General features: G+C 38.3%; 1 protein-coding gene across 13 annotated transcripts in view; it reads right to left on the reverse strand.

Annotated features, from left to right (window-relative positions):
- abi3bpb (ABI family, member 3 (NESH) binding protein b) overlaps positions 1-18,274 on the reverse strand; it is a 43,586-nt gene that overhangs the window by 8,757 nt on the left and 16,555 nt on the right. Inside the window, exons 8-16 of one of the 13 annotated variants that reach the window (XM_030152791.1) lie at positions 16,200-16,280; positions 14,033-14,080; positions 11,131-11,349; positions 9,795-9,866; positions 9,140-9,328; positions 5,142-5,207; positions 3,541-3,627; positions 1,545-1,613; positions 1,339-1,464 (exon numbers count right to left, since the gene is read on the reverse strand). In XM_030152791.1, the coding sequence (XP_030008651.1) occupies positions 1,339-1,464; positions 1,545-1,613; positions 3,541-3,627; positions 5,142-5,207; positions 9,140-9,328; positions 9,795-9,866; positions 11,131-11,349; positions 14,033-14,080; positions 16,200-16,280 (957 nt within the window). The remainder of the gene's footprint in view (positions 1-1,338; positions 1,465-1,544; positions 1,614-3,540; positions 3,628-5,141; positions 5,208-9,139; positions 9,329-9,794; positions 9,867-11,130; positions 11,350-14,032; positions 14,081-16,199; positions 16,281-18,274) is intronic. The other 12 variants (XM_030152806.1, XM_030152798.1, XM_030152813.1 and 9 more) reach the window with 12 other exon arrangements.

Below are 18,274 nucleotides of genomic sequence, written 5' to 3' on the forward strand. Positions count from 1 at the left end.
TAAGGTAATAAACCTGGTCAATCCGTGTATCATTTGTTCTTTTTATTTTCAATTGAGAATCCACAGTCGGAAAAGGAAAAAATGACATGTGATTTCATTATTCATGTGCAAATCAAAAAATGAGTTGTTTTTCATTGTTTCAATTGTACGTGCAAATTAAAAATTATAAATAAGCAAATGGGCCAAATGTTGGGTATCGTGTTGACATTTTTGATATCCGATCTGGTATGAACCGGAAGTTACTGACTTCTTCATGTGTTCCGTGAAGTGTCTTCTCCTTAGACTGTCTACCATGGATGAACTGTACTAGACAAAACAACAACACCTGGAAGATCCAGACCAGTTTTTCAGTTGTCATATCATCCTCCTTCAGAGTAACGCGTTTGCTGCCTCTAAATAACACGAAATTGTCCATAATCACAGAATGCATTAGACAGAATACGAGCAAACCCACGACTGTCCAGAACAACACATGAAGAAGTCAGTAACCTCCGGGTCAAACCAAATCAGATATCAAAAATGTCAACATGAAACCCCATTGCTAGTCATGTCAACATGGAGGATGTCAGGTTGTATCAATGTGTTAGATCAGTGTTGTTTTAACACCATGAGTAAAGTACTCTGCAGAGTTAAGGACAACAATCACATTTATACGTTGCTGATGTTTAATAAATAGTGTCATCTCTACCCACAGTAACTTCACCTTCGTGCAGAGTTAATTGACTTAACTTTCTCTTGACAGAATTTGAGTTAAATTCACTCTATGAGCAGTGCCACCCTTCAGTGTTCCTTTAGGAAAAAACACCCTCATTCTATCTTGAATGTCATTTTGGGCCCAGTGTTGAACAGGAAGAGCAGTAAAGAGTTAAATATTAACTACCATAGGGTTCAAAATTCGACATTGCAGTGCAGATAACGGCCAAATGCATGGTTTTTAAACTAATGTATGAATGTCGTGTCCCTGTTGGAGGACTGGTACCAGCAGAACCACCTCCTGTCGACCGTTAGCAAATCAAAAGAACTGGTTATACTTCAGCAAGAACAAAAACGGAGAGGTTTTACCCCAAAGCCACCGGTCCATTCAACACTGACCCAAAGGAGAAAAAAACACCACACAAGCCTTTATCCACTTCTACAGGACTGGACATAGACTCTTTTTCTTGTTCTAAATTTCAGTCCCTGGACAGAAACTTTGGTCCAGCTGAGTTTGTTCCAGAATGATGATAATAGTAAAAAAAAAAAAAAAAAAAAAAGAAAAAAGATGAAAACAACAGCAAAGATACAACAACACAGAAATCTAAAATGTACGATAATAAAAACAGAGTTGAGTCTGGGTACCTGCAGTGGTTGGAGCCGTCGTCGTCGTCGGTCGTCGCTCCAGTTTGATCGGCTTCGGGGTCGACGCCGGAGCTTTGGCTTTGAGAATCGGCAGCTTGTCGGTGTCCTTCAGGTTGTTTCCTTTATCTGGACAAACCATTTCCTGTCATTTTAGGGCTCTGTAGATTCAGAATCGTGTCTAAATACTTGCTGTGGTTCGGACGTACCGGTTTCTCCTGGTTTTCCCACCAGGTTCGGCCTCTTGTTGAGCGCCGTTGACGGACGAGCAGGCGATCCTGGAACAAACACCAAACATCGTCTTCATCTCCATGTAGAGTCAACACAAAGAGTCTGATTCATGGAAAACTCCTTTAACCTTTAACATAATGTCACGGCAACGTTTCTGTCCAAAAAAGGCAAAGACTGGAGCTGGTTTTCTTTCTAATCCTGTGGAAAATCTTTTTTTTTTTTTTTTTTGGTAGAACTCGATACTCCTGTCCAAACACCAAACGAACCTGAAAACATGAACAATCCTGTGTAATTCCACAAGCTTGTATGTTTTCTCTGAAATCTGCCACAGACTTGAGTCCAGAACCTGCAGCCAATTATGCCTTGTCTTCATTTCAGGACAAGCCAAAATTCTTCACAATCAAGGACTTGATCTGCGTCCAAAACTAAATGGACTAAAAGCGAAGCCAGAAACATGAAGGATGATGGAGTCCTGAAACAATACAGACACATTCCTCTCAATCAGTGCCATGTAAATATGGACGAAGACGAGGGGTTCTGTGACGACCACCGCGCCGCCGATGGGGGCTTCAACCCAACAGACGACATGGAATAAATATTGGTATGATTTTCCCTTCTCACACACAAACAGTCCTGAAACGAAAAAGCAAACAGCAGCTAACAACGTAGCGCAGCAAATCGGCCGCTGCACGCCATGCCACCACATCGCGTGACGCCGCTCGCAAACACATGACTGAAGCCACTCGCCGTAAAGCGTGAAGCAGAGGCTGAAGCACCGGACCTGGACTGGAGGACACTGAGTGTTCAGGAGGTCCGGACCCGTGGTAGGACTCTGCGCCGGTATGCAGTAGTGTTGGGAGGATAACTTTGACTTTTTAGGACATTTTGAGTTTATCGCATTTCAGGTGAATTATTCATTATTTTCAACTTGAATGGATCAATGTAGCGTACATGATAATGGTAACAAAGGTGTGTCCAGATCAGAACAGGCTGGAGTCTGACATCACTAGTCACTTTTCCATTGGACATCTACGCAAAACTTCACCGATATTTACTAAATGTCGAAAAAACAGAAGTGTGTAATGCCGGTTTTTCCATGAAATCACAAATGCGATGATTTGTTTATTTATTATCGCAAGATGACACGAGAAGTCATTCCATAAACATGGTGACGAACGTAAATATCGCGTTGACTTACAGATATATTCATTATTATTATATATTAGCTACCTCTATCTCGTACTAAATTAAAAAATGATTTAGTTTCCTGATGTGTCCACACATACATGTTCCATGTTTCTTTTAAAACTCTTCTTCTCTTGTTGTAACGTACGTCAACATCTGTTTTTTTTTTAAATTCACGTGACTCTAGTTGCGGAAAAAGTGCTTTCCATTGCAGTCTTGCATGATATACCATTTGCGCTAGGCCCGAAAAACCACCTCTTGCCAGCGCAAAAACTTTTAATCGAAAAACGAGACTTTGGGCAAAATTGTCGTTTTTCCATAAGGTAAATTTTTAAGCACCAGTTATATTCGCGCAATTTGAGAGTCAATGGAAAAGTGACTACTAAGTGTTAATAACTTCAGGGTAATTTTTGCATCTTATGGGCCAGATAAATTTGACACTCCATTCTGTAGTGTATAAAAACAGCTTGTTTACCAGCGGTGAAAATGCTGCCAAATCAGAAATTCTCAAAGAAATGTGATGAGAAAGTCAAAAAGTATTAAGTTACAATTGGATTAAGTTGTGATCCTTCCCAACACTGCACCGAACTGAGGCTCAAAAAGAAGCGTGGACTTTCCAAAATGGAAACCAATTTTCCACAGGCTCAGTGAAGAACGTGGCCAAAGCGCTCAGGCTAATAACCATGGTGCTGCTTCTGGAGGTTTGACCATGCAGCCCAAAGCAACAGCGTCAGCACATGGCATCGGCGGCGTTTGGGTGCAGACGGCAACGGACATGCCGCTACCAACCATAAAACTGATCTTCAAGCGTCGAACCAGAACGACTGAACACATCAGGGAGGTGGGGCTTCTTCTGCTCCAGCAGGGAGTTGTTCACTGCAGCAGAAAATAAACTTTGTCTAAAACTGTCCGACTGCACCGTCACAAAAACAAGTCCTGCACTGTCCATCAGACCCATGGGCGTTAAAAACTGTACGTGAAAAATGCATTAACACACAGCAATGACACCGAAAACCCAGATCCGAGTCATGCTTGTTGATCATGCACACCATAAACACATGCACCCACAATGCACTGGGCTCCTGACTCAGATCTCAGGCTTCATTTTCACCTGGTATGAACATGTGAGAAGCACAAGTGGAGGTGGTTTGCCTCAAAAAGAACCGCAACAGTTGAAAGATTTGTGGGAAATGAGCCCAGCCTCGACAAGGCGCTGTGGTTGGAGTAGAAGGACCGGCTTTCAAAGACATCTGGACATGAATTTGATGAATATTTCTGGAAATCATGGATAGGTGCAATTTGTGAAACTGTTTTTGTCACCAAAGACTGGAGTTCATGTCCAAAGAGTTTAAATTTTGTCAGTGAAAGCTTAGGTTTTGGCCCCAGTAAAGGTTTCAATGACATATTCATGGATGTTTTCTGTATTAAACCAAACCCTGACACTTGACTCTAACCACAACCAAGTGCTATTAACGACAAAACTTGGCCATAAAACTCCTTAAATACACAGAGTATATTTATCTACTGTCTGTTAGAGACACTATAACATAGATTTATGTTTGGGTTCCTACTACACATACCCATGCTTTGTAGAAACATGCAATCATGACACTGTACTTTGGCATCTGGAACAAAAAAAAAACTGCATCCACCTCATTTGTTTGAATTAAGTCATAATGAAGGTACAACCGAGACTATGAAAACACACATTAATACCAGGTGGAAACCATTTTAACCACTTAAATCTCAGTCCAACAAGTGGCTGGAACCCTTTAGGAAATGACAACAAATGGCACATGTGGGTTTAAAGTCAATAAAATACAAATAAGGTGAATAAGATGGTGGTGAGTAGAGGCTGGAGGATCTGGTAGCTCAGTCCAAAGTAAAGCAGAAAGGGTTTGTTTTTCTATTTAATTACATAACAGTGAAATGTAAAACAATCTGTAGCCGAACATTTAAAGACTGCAGAGACCCGTGAGAATGACATAGAACCTCCGACCACAAGCTGAAAGCCACATGGTTCCAACATCTCTGCCCGCCACCACATGGACATACAGTGACATAATCTGCTGCTGTTACTGGACTTACGTAACCAAGTCAAATAATCAAGCTCCGACTCCGGCGTGCACCTGATTATTTGAAATAGTCGCTGCCAGAAGCTGCTGAATATCTGCAGAAGCAAACGTGAGATGAAAAAGGGCGACGTGGACAGATGAAGGGTGGATGAATGGACGGACGGATGGATAAATGGATGGAGGTTTGAGTATTAATGAACACAACAGATGGAGACAAAAACACCAACATGAGTCGCGGTGGAGGTGAAGATGCTGCAAAGCGACTGGAGGGTTAATGATGGAACACATAAAGACAAACGAGGTGGTTGTTTTTACCCAGTCGAGCCCGGGGCCAAAGGGCTGGTTTGGGCGGGGAAATGCCCCGATGAGGTTGTCCGTTTACTGTAGGGAGAAGAACGAATGTTACGAAGGGAAGCTGTTCCTGAAACCTGAACCTCAACTGAAACTGACCAGCGAATCCAGCAGCCAAGACAAGACCACCTCCACAACTATTATTAGCTTCATGGTTTTTACAAAAGTCGGCCTTATTCCAAAATGAGATCCAAACTTTCATCCCATTATCCGACAATTTCCCCAACTTTTCCCAATTTAATTTTTTCAAACTTTTTTTTCGTAAAACTGGTGAGGATAAAGAAGCCGATTTCCTAAAATTGTTATTTCCATTACCATCCTACTGGCCTAACTTCTGGGTCACTGTTAACCCCTAAAGACCCAAACAACCACAGGCGACCAAAATCATCTACCAATATAAAAAGTTTAATAACTTCTTATCAATTAATCCTATCAATCCATGTCAATAATTGGTGTAAAATGCAGTTTGTCATCTTTTCATGGTCATTAGATATGACCCATTTGGACATTCAGAGGCTCCGTAGTTACCATGGAAACACAGTCATCTTCTCCAACAGTGATTCACCAGTGGATCAATGCAAATGGAGACACTAGTTTTATGTTAAACCAATGATATATTTTGTTGAAAAAGTCACATTTTCTTCATTTTTCTCTGTTTATGAGATTATGACAATCAAGTTTAATCTGAGCTTTTATGAACGTCTACGTGATTAGTGAATTAAATATGGGAAAATACCTGATTTTATCGAAGAAACACAAAATACAGATAGATAATATTATAATAAATGGTGATAAATTGCTTAACGAAGGTTCAATAGAGAGAAAGATTCATTTGGGAACTGCCGGAAAAGTAACGCTGGGTCTTTATGGGTTAAAGACAAATAGATCCGACTCTGGTACCTTTTTGTTGCATCATTTGCAAACATTACAGTCATCAGACTGTATTTGTTCAGTCGTTCTGCAGTGATGGACCGATCTACGCAACCTGGACCAATTCTTTTCAACATATATTTGCGTTATTGTAAGATGAACTCCAAAATTTTAGCCCATCATCCTACATTTTCCCCAACTTTTACCAATCGATCAATAATTGTTTCATGTAAAAACTGTTTCGAAGTGATAAAAGTGAATTTCTAAAACCACACCATCCATCTGGTTGGTCTTCTCGGTCAATTAAAGACCACCACTTATCTTCATTTTCAGTAACAATGGCTGTTGAACTCTGGTTGTTCAGCTGAGAGGTTCATTTAGCAGCAACAGTTCAACAAAGTAAAGCATCACAATCAGCAAAAAAAGGTAACAAGAGTCAAAGTGTACAGAGTTGAAGGCAGTAGAAAGAGGCATCATTTGATTCCAGTGGAACAAGAACATCAACTGGTCGTGAACACTGAGCAGCTTCACCTGAACGACCAATCAGAAAACAGCGAATCAACAGGACATAAGCCAGAACGGACACCGGCACAATTTAGCTTTACATCGCCAACTCTACAAACAGCCATGAAGATATCTGGGGAGGGGGGTACTATTCCAACATGCTTCTGAGGTGGCCAAAGTAGTTACATTCACGATAGTTTAAGGACCAGAACCCAACAGAACCCTCAATGCGTCCGTTTGATCACAATGAGGAAAAGTACGTTTGATGTTGAAATTAGAGGCTGATGTTTCTGGACCTTTGGGAACAAACACAGCAAATCGAGAACGATAGAGTTAAATTCACTCTATGAGCAGCTTCACCTTTCAGAGTTACTTTAGGAAAGAAAACCCTCATCCCACCCTGGCCGCCATTTTGAGCCCAGCGTTGAACAGGAAGAGCAGTAAAGAGTTAAACATAAACTACCATAGTGTTGATTTTAAGGCCTCAGTAGTGGTTCCCATAGAAACACCAGCTGAGTGTTAATTTTAACTCTGGCGGTGTTAAAACGTTTGCTTCAAATTTGCTATGTATGAGCAGTCGCCCAGAGACGTTAGCTTATGCTGCGTTTCCACTATGTGGTCCCGGCTCGGCCCTACTCAGGTACCAGGTCCTATTCCTGGAGACTGTTTCCATTACAGGATCCTACCCACTTTAGAGCAGGGCTGTCAAACTCATTTGTTCCAGGGGCCGCATTCAGCCCAGCTGGATCTCCAGTGGGCCGGACCAGTAAAGTAACAGCATCCTAACCTATAAATAATGATGACTTTTTCTTTTTGTATTAGTGCAATAAATAAAATTAAATTATGAAAATATTTACATTTACAAACTATCCTTCAACAAAAACATGTGAATAACCTGAAAAAAATGAAATTTGTAAGAAAAATAAATGCAGTTTTAACAACTTATCATTTATACATGTGCGGTACACACAATGTTACACAAACATTTGATAACAAACATAATATTGTTCAACATTTGGAGTTTGGAACTAAAACAAGTAAAATTTCTCATTTGCTAAGGTCATTGTCCTTCTCTGTAGTTCTTTGAGGTTCAGCTGGACTAGTTTTGCTTCAAAAGAGCAAAACTAGTCCAGCTGAACCTAGAACCTAGAAAATGGAGTTGTCACTATTTATAGGTTATTATGTTATTCCTTTACTTTAGATCGGATTAGTCTGTATGTGGAACCTGAACTAAAATGAGCTCAACACCCTTGATTGTTAATATCTTCTGTGTAATTTTTGGACTTCACAAATTCATCCCACGGGCCACATTGGACCTTATGGCGGGCCAGTTTTGGCCCCCGGGCCACATGTATGAGACCCCTGCTTTAGAGTACCTGGTTGTCATAGCAATAGTACGAGTAACTTCTGTGACATCTGCTCAGAGAGTAGCTGATAAACTCGTTCGTTGCATGTTGTCCTGTCAAGCTCACGCTGAATCTTTTCATCGTCCACAGAGGACAGAGGTGACTGAACCTCCTGGACCGACCACGGCTTTACGGGTTGTCATCATGGATTAGCCTACCGCAGGGGTGTCAAACTCATTTTCTTCCAGGGGGGCCACATTCAGCCCAATTTAATCTGAAGTGGGCCGGACTGTCAAATAATAGAATGAAATAATAGCATGATAACCAATAAATAATGACAACTCCAAATTGTTTTAGTGCAAAAAATAACATTCAGTTATGCCAATATTTACATTTACAAACTATCCAAACAAAAAGGATGTGAATGGACATGAAATTTGTTAAGAAATATAAGTACAATTTTATCAATATTCTGCCTCGACTTATCATTTATACATATGCATTACAGATCAGATCTACAAAGACACAAAACATTTAGTAACAGGCAAAATATTGTTAAAATTGCACTGAATTTTCTTTAGACATTTCAGGTTGTTCATATTTGTTCATGTTTTTCACATTTTATTGTTCAAGGATAGTTTGTAAATGTTAATATTTTAATAATTTAGTGTTTTTTGTACAAAATCAAAGAGAAAAAATTGATGTTGTCATTATTTATAGGTTATTATGATATTATTTTTGAGTTCGATGCCCTAACTTGCACTTTGCAAATTCATCGCGCGGGCCGGTTTTGGCCCCCGGGCCGCATGTTTGACACCTGTGGCCTACCGCTATATTTACTGTAAACTTCCAAATCTGGTCAGCTCTCTGACCAATCAGTGGTCTGCAGTGTTTACATGTCACATTTTAGGATTTCTTCACCTGTTTTGAAACGTCGGCCGAGCAAGAACAAAAAAGTAGTACTGGGTACCAAATTCCAGGTTCTTTTATGCAATGGAAACGCAAAAAGGCAGAGTCGACCCGGTACCACGTGGTAGAAACGCGACATTAGAATACATTTCTACTGTAATAGGTCTGGGGGTGGGGGGGTTCAGTTGGTTCCAATCTGCAACTTCACCACTAAATATCAGTAGCGTCACATCCAGAACCTTTAGAAACAGCCCGATCCCAGATAAAAGTGGATATACAACCGACATTCCCGATATTAAACTAGATAAGAAGTGAAGGAACAAGGAGGATTACCCCCGAGTATCCCAGAGGTCGGGGACGAGTTACTGAGTCTAGAGGAAGAGTGGGGTGGTCTTAAGCCGTTAGAGACAGGAAAGAGGGGGTTTCTCGCTGTAGGCCTCATGGATCTGGGACCCGTGGATACACCGGGGTTGTAGGGCTGCAAAGGTAGCGGCAGGGTCAGATTTCTTTTGTTGTCTGGACCTAAAAGATGAAAAACAGGAGCAGGGCCTGTGTTAACATCTGTCCTGATCTAAGACGGCGAGGCGGTGAAGCGAGCAGCCCTGAGCGGTGATGTTAGTGATGGAACGCTGAGGTTAAACTGGGATGAACCGCCATCTTTTACACAACGATTTACAAATCAATGAGCTCAATGGGATCGTGAGGTGTTGAAGCGTTCACAATCTCAGAAAAGACAGTCATTGAAGCTGCCGATGGGTTCGATGATGCAACCATGACTGTGAGATCGTGTGCCGCATGCAGTCGTCCGACGCCATGTTGAATGAAATGTACATGAAAGGTGATTTCCTGGTCAATCCTGTGGACAGAAGGTTGGTATGGGGACAGGATGGTGACAGCAGGAATGCAAAAGTCAAAGCGGAAAGAGACAGGAAGCTAGTCCGGCTTCGATTGCAAGACAGCAGGAAGCGTTTGACGAGGCCATCATTACCCCCGCTGTTAATTTTGGCCTTCTCATTGGCTGATGTCAGTAGTGACGACGCATCCTGAGAGTTTCTGAAAACTGTGTAGGAAAGAAAAGGGTCAACACCAACGAAGAAGACGTTGAAAAGGTGTAAGAGAACGTCCGATAACCTGTAAAGTAAAGATCAGCCATTAAACAGTGACGGTGATGTCAGTAGCAGCAGTGGGATGGATTCAGCTAAACCTGTTTGCAGATGACGCTCTGATTTACTTGTGAAACTGTAACAAAATAAATAGGTAAAATCATTACATCATAACTGAGGAAAAATAATGTTCACTTTGTTATGTAATAATCTGAATGCGAAATGTAAAAAAAAACCTGCACAATAAGATCATTTATCCCATATTGTGGTGGTTTTTGCTAAACATAAAAAAATGGCATTTTTTATGATCACGATGTAAGAAACACATTGAATTTTAACCAAAACAAAATCACTCTATTCATCTGTACATACAGTTGTTTCTATTAAGTTAATAAAGTAATTGAAATATTTATAACAATTAATAAAATAACCCACAGATTAAACTCAAGCAACATTACAGTTCGCTCTGAATTTCATCTCAGCACAAATAAAATCAACTTTTTATTGTATTAATGTCACAAATAAAGTAAAATTCAGCATCTTTTGAATCTTTATATATATATATATATATATATATATATACACACATATATACACATATATATACATATATATATATATATATATATATATATATATATATATATATTTTTTTTTTTTTTTTTTTTTTTTTTTTTTTTTTTTTTTTTGGGATGGTTGTAATGTCTTCCCTATTGGTGGAAAAACTCCCCTATATTTAAATAAAAACCACCACCATATGTTGAGTTCATGTTGTTCATTACTAACAAAAATTTTGCGATTATTACATAACAAGGTGAAAAAGTATGACTTTTTGAATATCATCACCTTCCTAAACTAGCTGCAGATGTCAAATCCTAAATTTTTGGTTAAGTTTAATCTGTTTCCTGAAAAATCTTAAAATTTTAGGAAGGTGATGATACTACAATTTATTTGCCAAAGAGGCCTTTAAATGATGCTTAACTTTATTAATAATAAAAAAAAACAGCACGTTGACGTAAAGATCACAGAGAAAGTGTAAAGGAAAGTGCCTGACAGACATCATCGAATACAGTCAAATGTAAAACAGCAGGTTTAAGGTCGAACTGTTTGCAGATGATACTCTGATGTTCTGTCGTAAATACAGTAAAGTTTGTATTCATCATCTACATCCACAAACTGACTCCCATCGCATTTAAGAATGAGTTGGGAAGGGTCAATTACCGGCAGGGTTATGGGTCTTCTCAGGTGCACTAGAGGGCGCTCTGGGCTGAGTCTGGGCCCGAAGCGAGTCACCGGGGGTGGGGGATTTAGACAGGGTGGAGTCAGTGGGAGGGGCTTTGGTGGACAGGAGTTGGGGGAGGGCAGGAGTAGAACGAGGAGGAGGAGGAGGAGGGTCCGTCGGTGGCTCAGTGTTGGTTCTAACATTTTCGTTTCCTTTGTCTGGAGCGAAAGATGGAAGAGGTTCGATCATTGTGGGAATCTGATGTTTTGAAGATGCTAGTTTTTGTTTTTTTTTTACTGTAAATAAACATGTATTTGGTGAGATTTGACGAAATGTAAAATATCAGGTACATGAATCTGAAAGTTGAAGGACTAATGATCACCCACTGCGTCATAAACACTCGACTCAACCCGACTTTATAGGTTTTATAGTCGCGGAAAAAATGATTAGACCACCACTTGTTTTTTTCAGTTTCTTGTTCATTTTAATGTCTGGTCCAACTGAAGGTCCATTTATTTGGACAAATATAATGAGAACAACAAAACTAGCTCATAGTAGTTTAATTTTACAGCCGATATCTATCCATTTAACATGTTTTCTTGATAAAAACCAAAATCACTTCAGTTCTTCCATCAATATCTATGGCATTGTACTGACAAAAACAGTGCTTTTACACATTCCATGTTTTCTTTTTGTCTGTTTTAGTCACATGACACATACAGGAGTTAGGACTGGATTGCAGAACTATTGTTTATGATGACTTTTGATGGAATAATATTCCTTTCAGCAACTGCATATCAATAGTAGAGATGGGAATTATGTTAATCACAATAGAACTCTCTGGAGTAAAGGGGTGTTTTTGGTATTTTGTTGATTTTTACGCACGAAGGTTCTTGAAAATAACACAAAACCCAAGTGTTTTATATGAAAATGTTAGTTCAATCTCAGGTTTATGGAACTGAGGCCTATTTTTGTCCTTGTTCACTGTAGAACGAGATGATTTGCCCAAATGCTCAAAGCTTGAAATAAGATTAGTGGAAAAAAAAATTAGTTATCAAAATTCCCAGCAAACTCAAACGCAGCAGCTGATAACTCCATTGAACTTTCATTTCATTTTCATTTATTTAATTGATTTCTTGTTTTCAGTGAAGAAGTTCCACAGAAGGCAGATACAGTTTTGTTTCTGTTATCGGAGTTAAATTATGGAATGACATAAATATACATTTAAAGATGTGTAATTCATTAATGGTTTTCAAAACAATGATTTGAAAAGATATTTTCGAGGGATACAAGCAATAATGACTTTGATGTACTGATTGGTAAAATAAAACTGATTTTGATTTGAATGTGGGTGAGTCGTATATAAGCATTTAGCTTCTGCCTAGGCCTGTTTACACTCAACAGAATTCACAGTCGCTTGACTTAAAATCACCCTCACTGATTGTATGTTCTGTATTATGGGAGATGACTGAATAAACTTAAACCTTTATTTTCTACATTCATTTGTTCAATTATGGCCAATTTTTCTTATTTTTTGGTCGATTTTCTTCATTATTCTGTTCATGTTCTAGATACTTTTGCTCATTTTTGTTAATTTTTGTAAATTTTCTACATTATTTTGTTTATTTTTGTTCGTTTTACTTAATAACTTCTGCATATTTTTGTGCTGAAGAGACATTTCATCATTATACTAGTGAAGTTTCTACCTGTAGATTGGTGAAATATTCTAACAGTTTATAGCAATGTTTTTTTTTATGTTGTTTCATCTTTTATGTTGTTTACTTGACATGATTATTACCTTATCAATATCAAATACATACTTGTAGTAAAGTGGATACTGCCTCATATGTGGTACACTTATACTCATGTACGTGTAGCTAAAAATTAGCGCTTTTAGCCTGCCAGTGTAAGTTCTCAGTACATTAGCTTGTTAGCATTAGCTTCACCGTCCACCTTCTGAAATGGTGACATCGAACTAAATAAAGATGAAGGAAAAACGTGTTGAGTCGAGCTGGTATCACACAGTGGAAAATCGAACTTCACCAAAGAACCAGACTTTCATGGTTCCTCCAGATTTGTCCTCATAAAAAAGAGGAATCAGAGGAAGAAGAATTTGGTCCCACAAATGAAAAACCTGATAGAAGTCGAGCAGATGAGTTTAAACTGAGGACAGAGGTTTGCAGATCGACTTGTGGTGTCGTTTCCCAAGAAGGAAAAGTTCAACCACGTCTGCGTCTGAACTTCAGAACATGCAGAACTCAACATGCAGACTGATGGAGACGGGAAGCAGAAGAAGACGAAGAAGAAGAGACAGAAGAAGAGGAAGAAGAAAAAGAAGAAGAAGAAACAGAAGAAGAAGATGAAGAAGAAGAAGAAACAGAAGAAGAGGAAGAAGAGACAGAAGAGGAAGAAGAAGAAAAAGAAGAAGAAACAGAAGAAGATGAAGAAGAAGAAGACGAAGCAACAGAAGAAGAGAAAGAAGAAGAAGAAACAGAAGAAGAAACAGAAGAAGAAGAAACAGAAGAAGAAGAAAACGAAATAGAAGAAGAAAAAACGGAAGAAGAAAAAGAAGAAACAAACAGAAGAAGAAGAAACAGAAGAAACAATAACAGTAGAGGAGGAGTCTGCAGATGCACGAAGGCAGCGTCATCGCTGTCACATGACCTGTAGCTTCATCTAACTGCAGCTGCTGTCAGAGTGGGCGGGGCTAAGCCGACTTACTGGTGTCACCTGACCTCCACCGTCCACGCCTCCGCCGTATCGACTTTCTACGCCTGTTGGTCATGCTAGCATGCAGCCAATCGCGACAGCCGTGTGTCCCAGACCCCGCCCCCTCGCCGCTGCATCACTGAGCGAAGCGTGCGCTGTGAAATGGAATAAAACGAGCGTCTCCGTGGTTACCGAGTGACGCGTGGGCGGGCAAAGTGTCCTGGTGGCCCTCGGGTGGCGCTGTGGAAACCATAATGATAATGGGACCAGAGTGACCAGAGAAGAAGAAGAAGAAGAAGAAGGAGAAGAAACAACATGAAACCTGGACCTTCAACCAACAAAGAAGAACATGAGGTCAAAGGTCAGAAGAACAACGGAGTGAAAGTGAAACCAAAACCCAAACTGTTCAATGTTCAGATCACGAATTCTGTCGTTGTCTGGTTGCGACTTTTCCACCATTTTCATCTTTTTGCGTCTTTTACACCGTGTTTATTTTGTAGCGTCTTTAACATTGCAGTTTTAAAATATAACGTCATTTTCTTGTTTTATGTCGTGTTTGTTTCGTTGCGTCTTTTTGGCAACATTCGTTGCATCATATCCTTTATCAATGCGTTTGGTTTGTATTCTTTTTTTTTTTTTTACATATTTGACACTTTTCATCTTGTTTGCGTTGTTGCTTATTTTACACAGTTTTCTGCATCTACGTAATTTTCATTTTGTCACGTCTGTTGCATTTTTGTTACGTCTGTTGCATTTTTGTTTTTTTACTTTGCATTCGTTTTGTTGCATCTTCTGTTTTATTTATTGTTGCATCTCATACGTTTACTTCCTTTTGTCACTTCCCTAACGTTTTTGTTTTGTTGCTTTTTTTGTCGCATCTTTTTGTCTTTTGTTCTTGTCGCAACTTTTCATACAATTCATTTTGTCGTTTTTTGTGTTATTTTTGGACTTTCTAAGTTCTCACAATTTTTGTCGCATTTTATTCTATTTTATGTTGCATTTTTAATTTCATTTTCATCTTTTTGTGTCTTTCAGGTTTATTTGGTTTTGTTGCTTCTTTTTTGTCATTTTGCTTCTAATTTTTTGTCTTTTTGCACCTTTAACGTTGCGTTTGTTTTAAATTGTTTGTCATTTTCAGCTTTTACATCATCTGTTTCATTGCGTCTTTTACATCATTTTTGTTTTGTTGTATTTTTTTGTCTTTCAACCCTGTTGCGACTTTTAATTCAATTATTTTGTCGCTTTTTTGTGTTGTTTTTGTACTTTCTCAGTTCTCACAGTTTTTGTTGCATTCTATTTTGTCTATTTTATGTTGCATCTTTTATTTTGTTTTCATGTTGTTGCATCTTTCAGGTTTATTTTTTGTTGCTTCTTTTCTGTCATTTTGCGTCCAACTTTTCTTCTTGCATCTTTAACGTTGTGTTTGTTTTGTGTCTTTTATGACGTTTTTTGCTTTTACATCATCTTTGTTTAATTGCGTTTTTTACATTGTTTTTGTTCTGTTTTATCTTTTTGTCCTTTCATCTTGTCGCGACTTTTCATACAATTCATTTTGTCGTTTTTTGTGTTGTTTTTGTACTTTCTCAGTTCTCACAGTTTTTTCATTGCATTTTATTTTGTCTATTTTATGTTGTATCTTTTATTTCGTTTTCATCCTTTTTGCATCATTCAGGTTCGTTTTGTTTTGTCGCTTCTTTTTCGTCATTTTGCGTCTAACTATTCTTCTTTTCCCATGTTTATCGTTGTGTTTTTTTGCATCTTTTGTGTCGTTTTCAGCTTTTACATCATGTTTGTTTCATTGCGTCTTTCACACTACTTTGCTGTTGTTGTGTCTTTTATATTTTTTTTGTTGCGTCTTTTGCGTTGTTTGTTTCTCGTCTGTTATGTTGTGTTTGTTTCATATTTTTTTGTGTAATTTTCTTCTTGTTACATCTTTTATCTTTCATGCATTTTTCGTCTTGTTTCTTCTTGTACATCATTTACATGTTGTTGTTGCGTCTTCTACGTATTTTCTCCTATTTTTTCTTTCTTTGATTATTTTTCAGTTTTTTTCATGCGTCGTCTTGTATGATTTTCATTCCCTCTCATCTTTTACATCCTTTTCTTGGTCTCGTGTCTTGTTATTAGAGTAAAATTACAGAGTAGTCTTCTGTAAATACCTGTTAACAGCTGTTTTTGGCTGTTTTCTGGAGTAAAAACGTGACCACAGTGATGCGTTTTTAAGACTGATACGATCAAAGAGGTTCCACAAACACAGAAAAACTCAAAGACGGTCAAACTGTCTCTGCAGCCCTGAGTTGAAAAGAAGAAGAATAAAACAAAAAGAAGAAGAAGAAGAGGAAGAAGAGGGAATAATCACCAAAGGAAGTCCTGGGCACTGCAGGGAAAGCCGGGTTCTTTAGCAGAGGATTGAGTCGAGGTTGAGTCCGGTTGTGAAGAGCTGAAAACAAGGTTGGAACGTCAGAGAAAACACACCAAAAAAAAAAAAAGACAAAACCACGGAGAAAACCTGAAGATGGAGGTTAGGATTTAACTCTGGTTCTACGAGGACCTGAGTGTTAAATATAACCATGAAACACCAACAAAAAAACAAAGAAAACAACCTGGTCAAGCTTGAAAAATCAGAGAAAACACAAAATTCAATCACACTGAAAACATTTAGACGTGAGGATTTGGATCTAACTGCTTCTAAAGGGTTGTGAAAAAGTCGTACAAGTCTTGAATTTACAAATCTGCATTTAACACCTTAAAGGAGTGATATTTTGTTCTTTTAAATGGAATTCTTCACTTTCCCACATTTCCCTGTGGTCTCCATAAACCAGGGGTGTCAAACTCAGTTTCTTTCAGGGGCCACATTCAGCCCAATCTGATCTCATGTGGACCGGACCAGTGAAATAATAGCAAAAAAAACAAACAAAAAAACACTAATTGCGCTAACTGTTAATCTCGCTAATCAATAACACTAATCCTAAACCTAACTGTTAATCGTGCTAACCGTTAATTGCACTAACCACGCTAACCGCTAATCTCTCTAATCACTAACACTAATCCTAACCCTAACCGTTAATCATGCTAACGATGCTAACCACTAATCTCGCTAATCACTAACCCTAATCCTAACTCTAACCCTAATCATTAATTGTCCTAACCGTTAATCACGTTAACCACGCTAACCACGCTAACCACGCTAACCGCTAATATCGCTAATCACTAACCCTAATCCTAACCATTAATCGCACTTAATCGCATGTTGTTTTACGCAGCGTATATAATGTTTATAATGCGTACAGATAACATGCCGATTAAAAGTGGCGTGGTATCTGTACGCAATTCATGACATCACGTTGAAATAAAGACATTTTCCTCATTTCTACGAGTCACAAATTTTTGCCAGTATGTTTGTGAAATGGGCTTTAAATTCTGTTCTAAGTGACTTAAAAAGGTCTGAAATTGAACCTGTAGGAACCTGTTCTATGAAGATAAAACTAAAGTATGGTCAGAGTCGACACATTACAGAAAACAAACTAATCAGTAATAATCAGTTTATTAACGAACCTTTCTACTGTTGTATTTATAGATTAAATATATGAATGAGGATAAATTAATGAATCATGTCCCAGTGTTCATCATAGTCGTATTTGTCATGTTAATTAATCTAAATGTCATTGAAATAGTTTAAGCATAAAAGAAATTATTTTGTTAAGAGTGTCGATATTTTGTTGAAATATTATTAAATTTGCGTTATCTTCATTTGTGGAAAACACGGTTCATCTCATGCATAAGATGTGTTCTTTGTTATATTGGACTTCATGTAAAACTTTTTTTAAATATATATATCGATTATACCGGTTTTATCACTAATATCGCGAGGCTTAGTGAGAATATGAGAGGCTGCGAGTCCCGTTTAGCGCAAACATGCTAATAGCGCTTAGCTAGCCGCACAAGGTATTTTGTAAAAGTGTTTTGTTACTTTGTACATTTGTAATCGAAGTTGTTCTAATGAACAAATGTTTATTTAGAATGTACGAAACCGAAAGATTGTTTAGCTAAGATCTCTGAAGTGGCAGGTGGTCAGGAGGTACGATAGCCTTTTACTGTTAACTTTGTACATTAGCTACGACTGCGTAAAATGCCTAAATCTGTTGTATTTTATTTCCTGTAGTTTTGACGGCATTTAATATAAGACACATTAAAGTGCCTGTCTTTAAGAAGTTCGTGCTATGATTTTTTTTTTTTTTTGTGTTGTTATTATCATTATCATTATTACAACAATTATTATTTCCCCCCTCACTCCCCCGTCTCGTTCTCACTTTCATTCCCACTCCCCTCTTCCCCTTTTCCTTATCGTCCCTAATTATTATTAATATATATTGTTTAATTGTTCTTTACATTTTTTTTATTTTTTTCATTCTAATATGATGATGTCCTTGTTGT

This window comes from Sphaeramia orbicularis, chromosome 2 (assembly GCF_902148855.1).
Source record: "Sphaeramia orbicularis chromosome 2, fSphaOr1.1, whole genome shotgun sequence".
Classification (NCBI taxonomy): Eukaryota; Metazoa; Chordata; class Actinopteri; order Kurtiformes; family Apogonidae; genus Sphaeramia; species Sphaeramia orbicularis.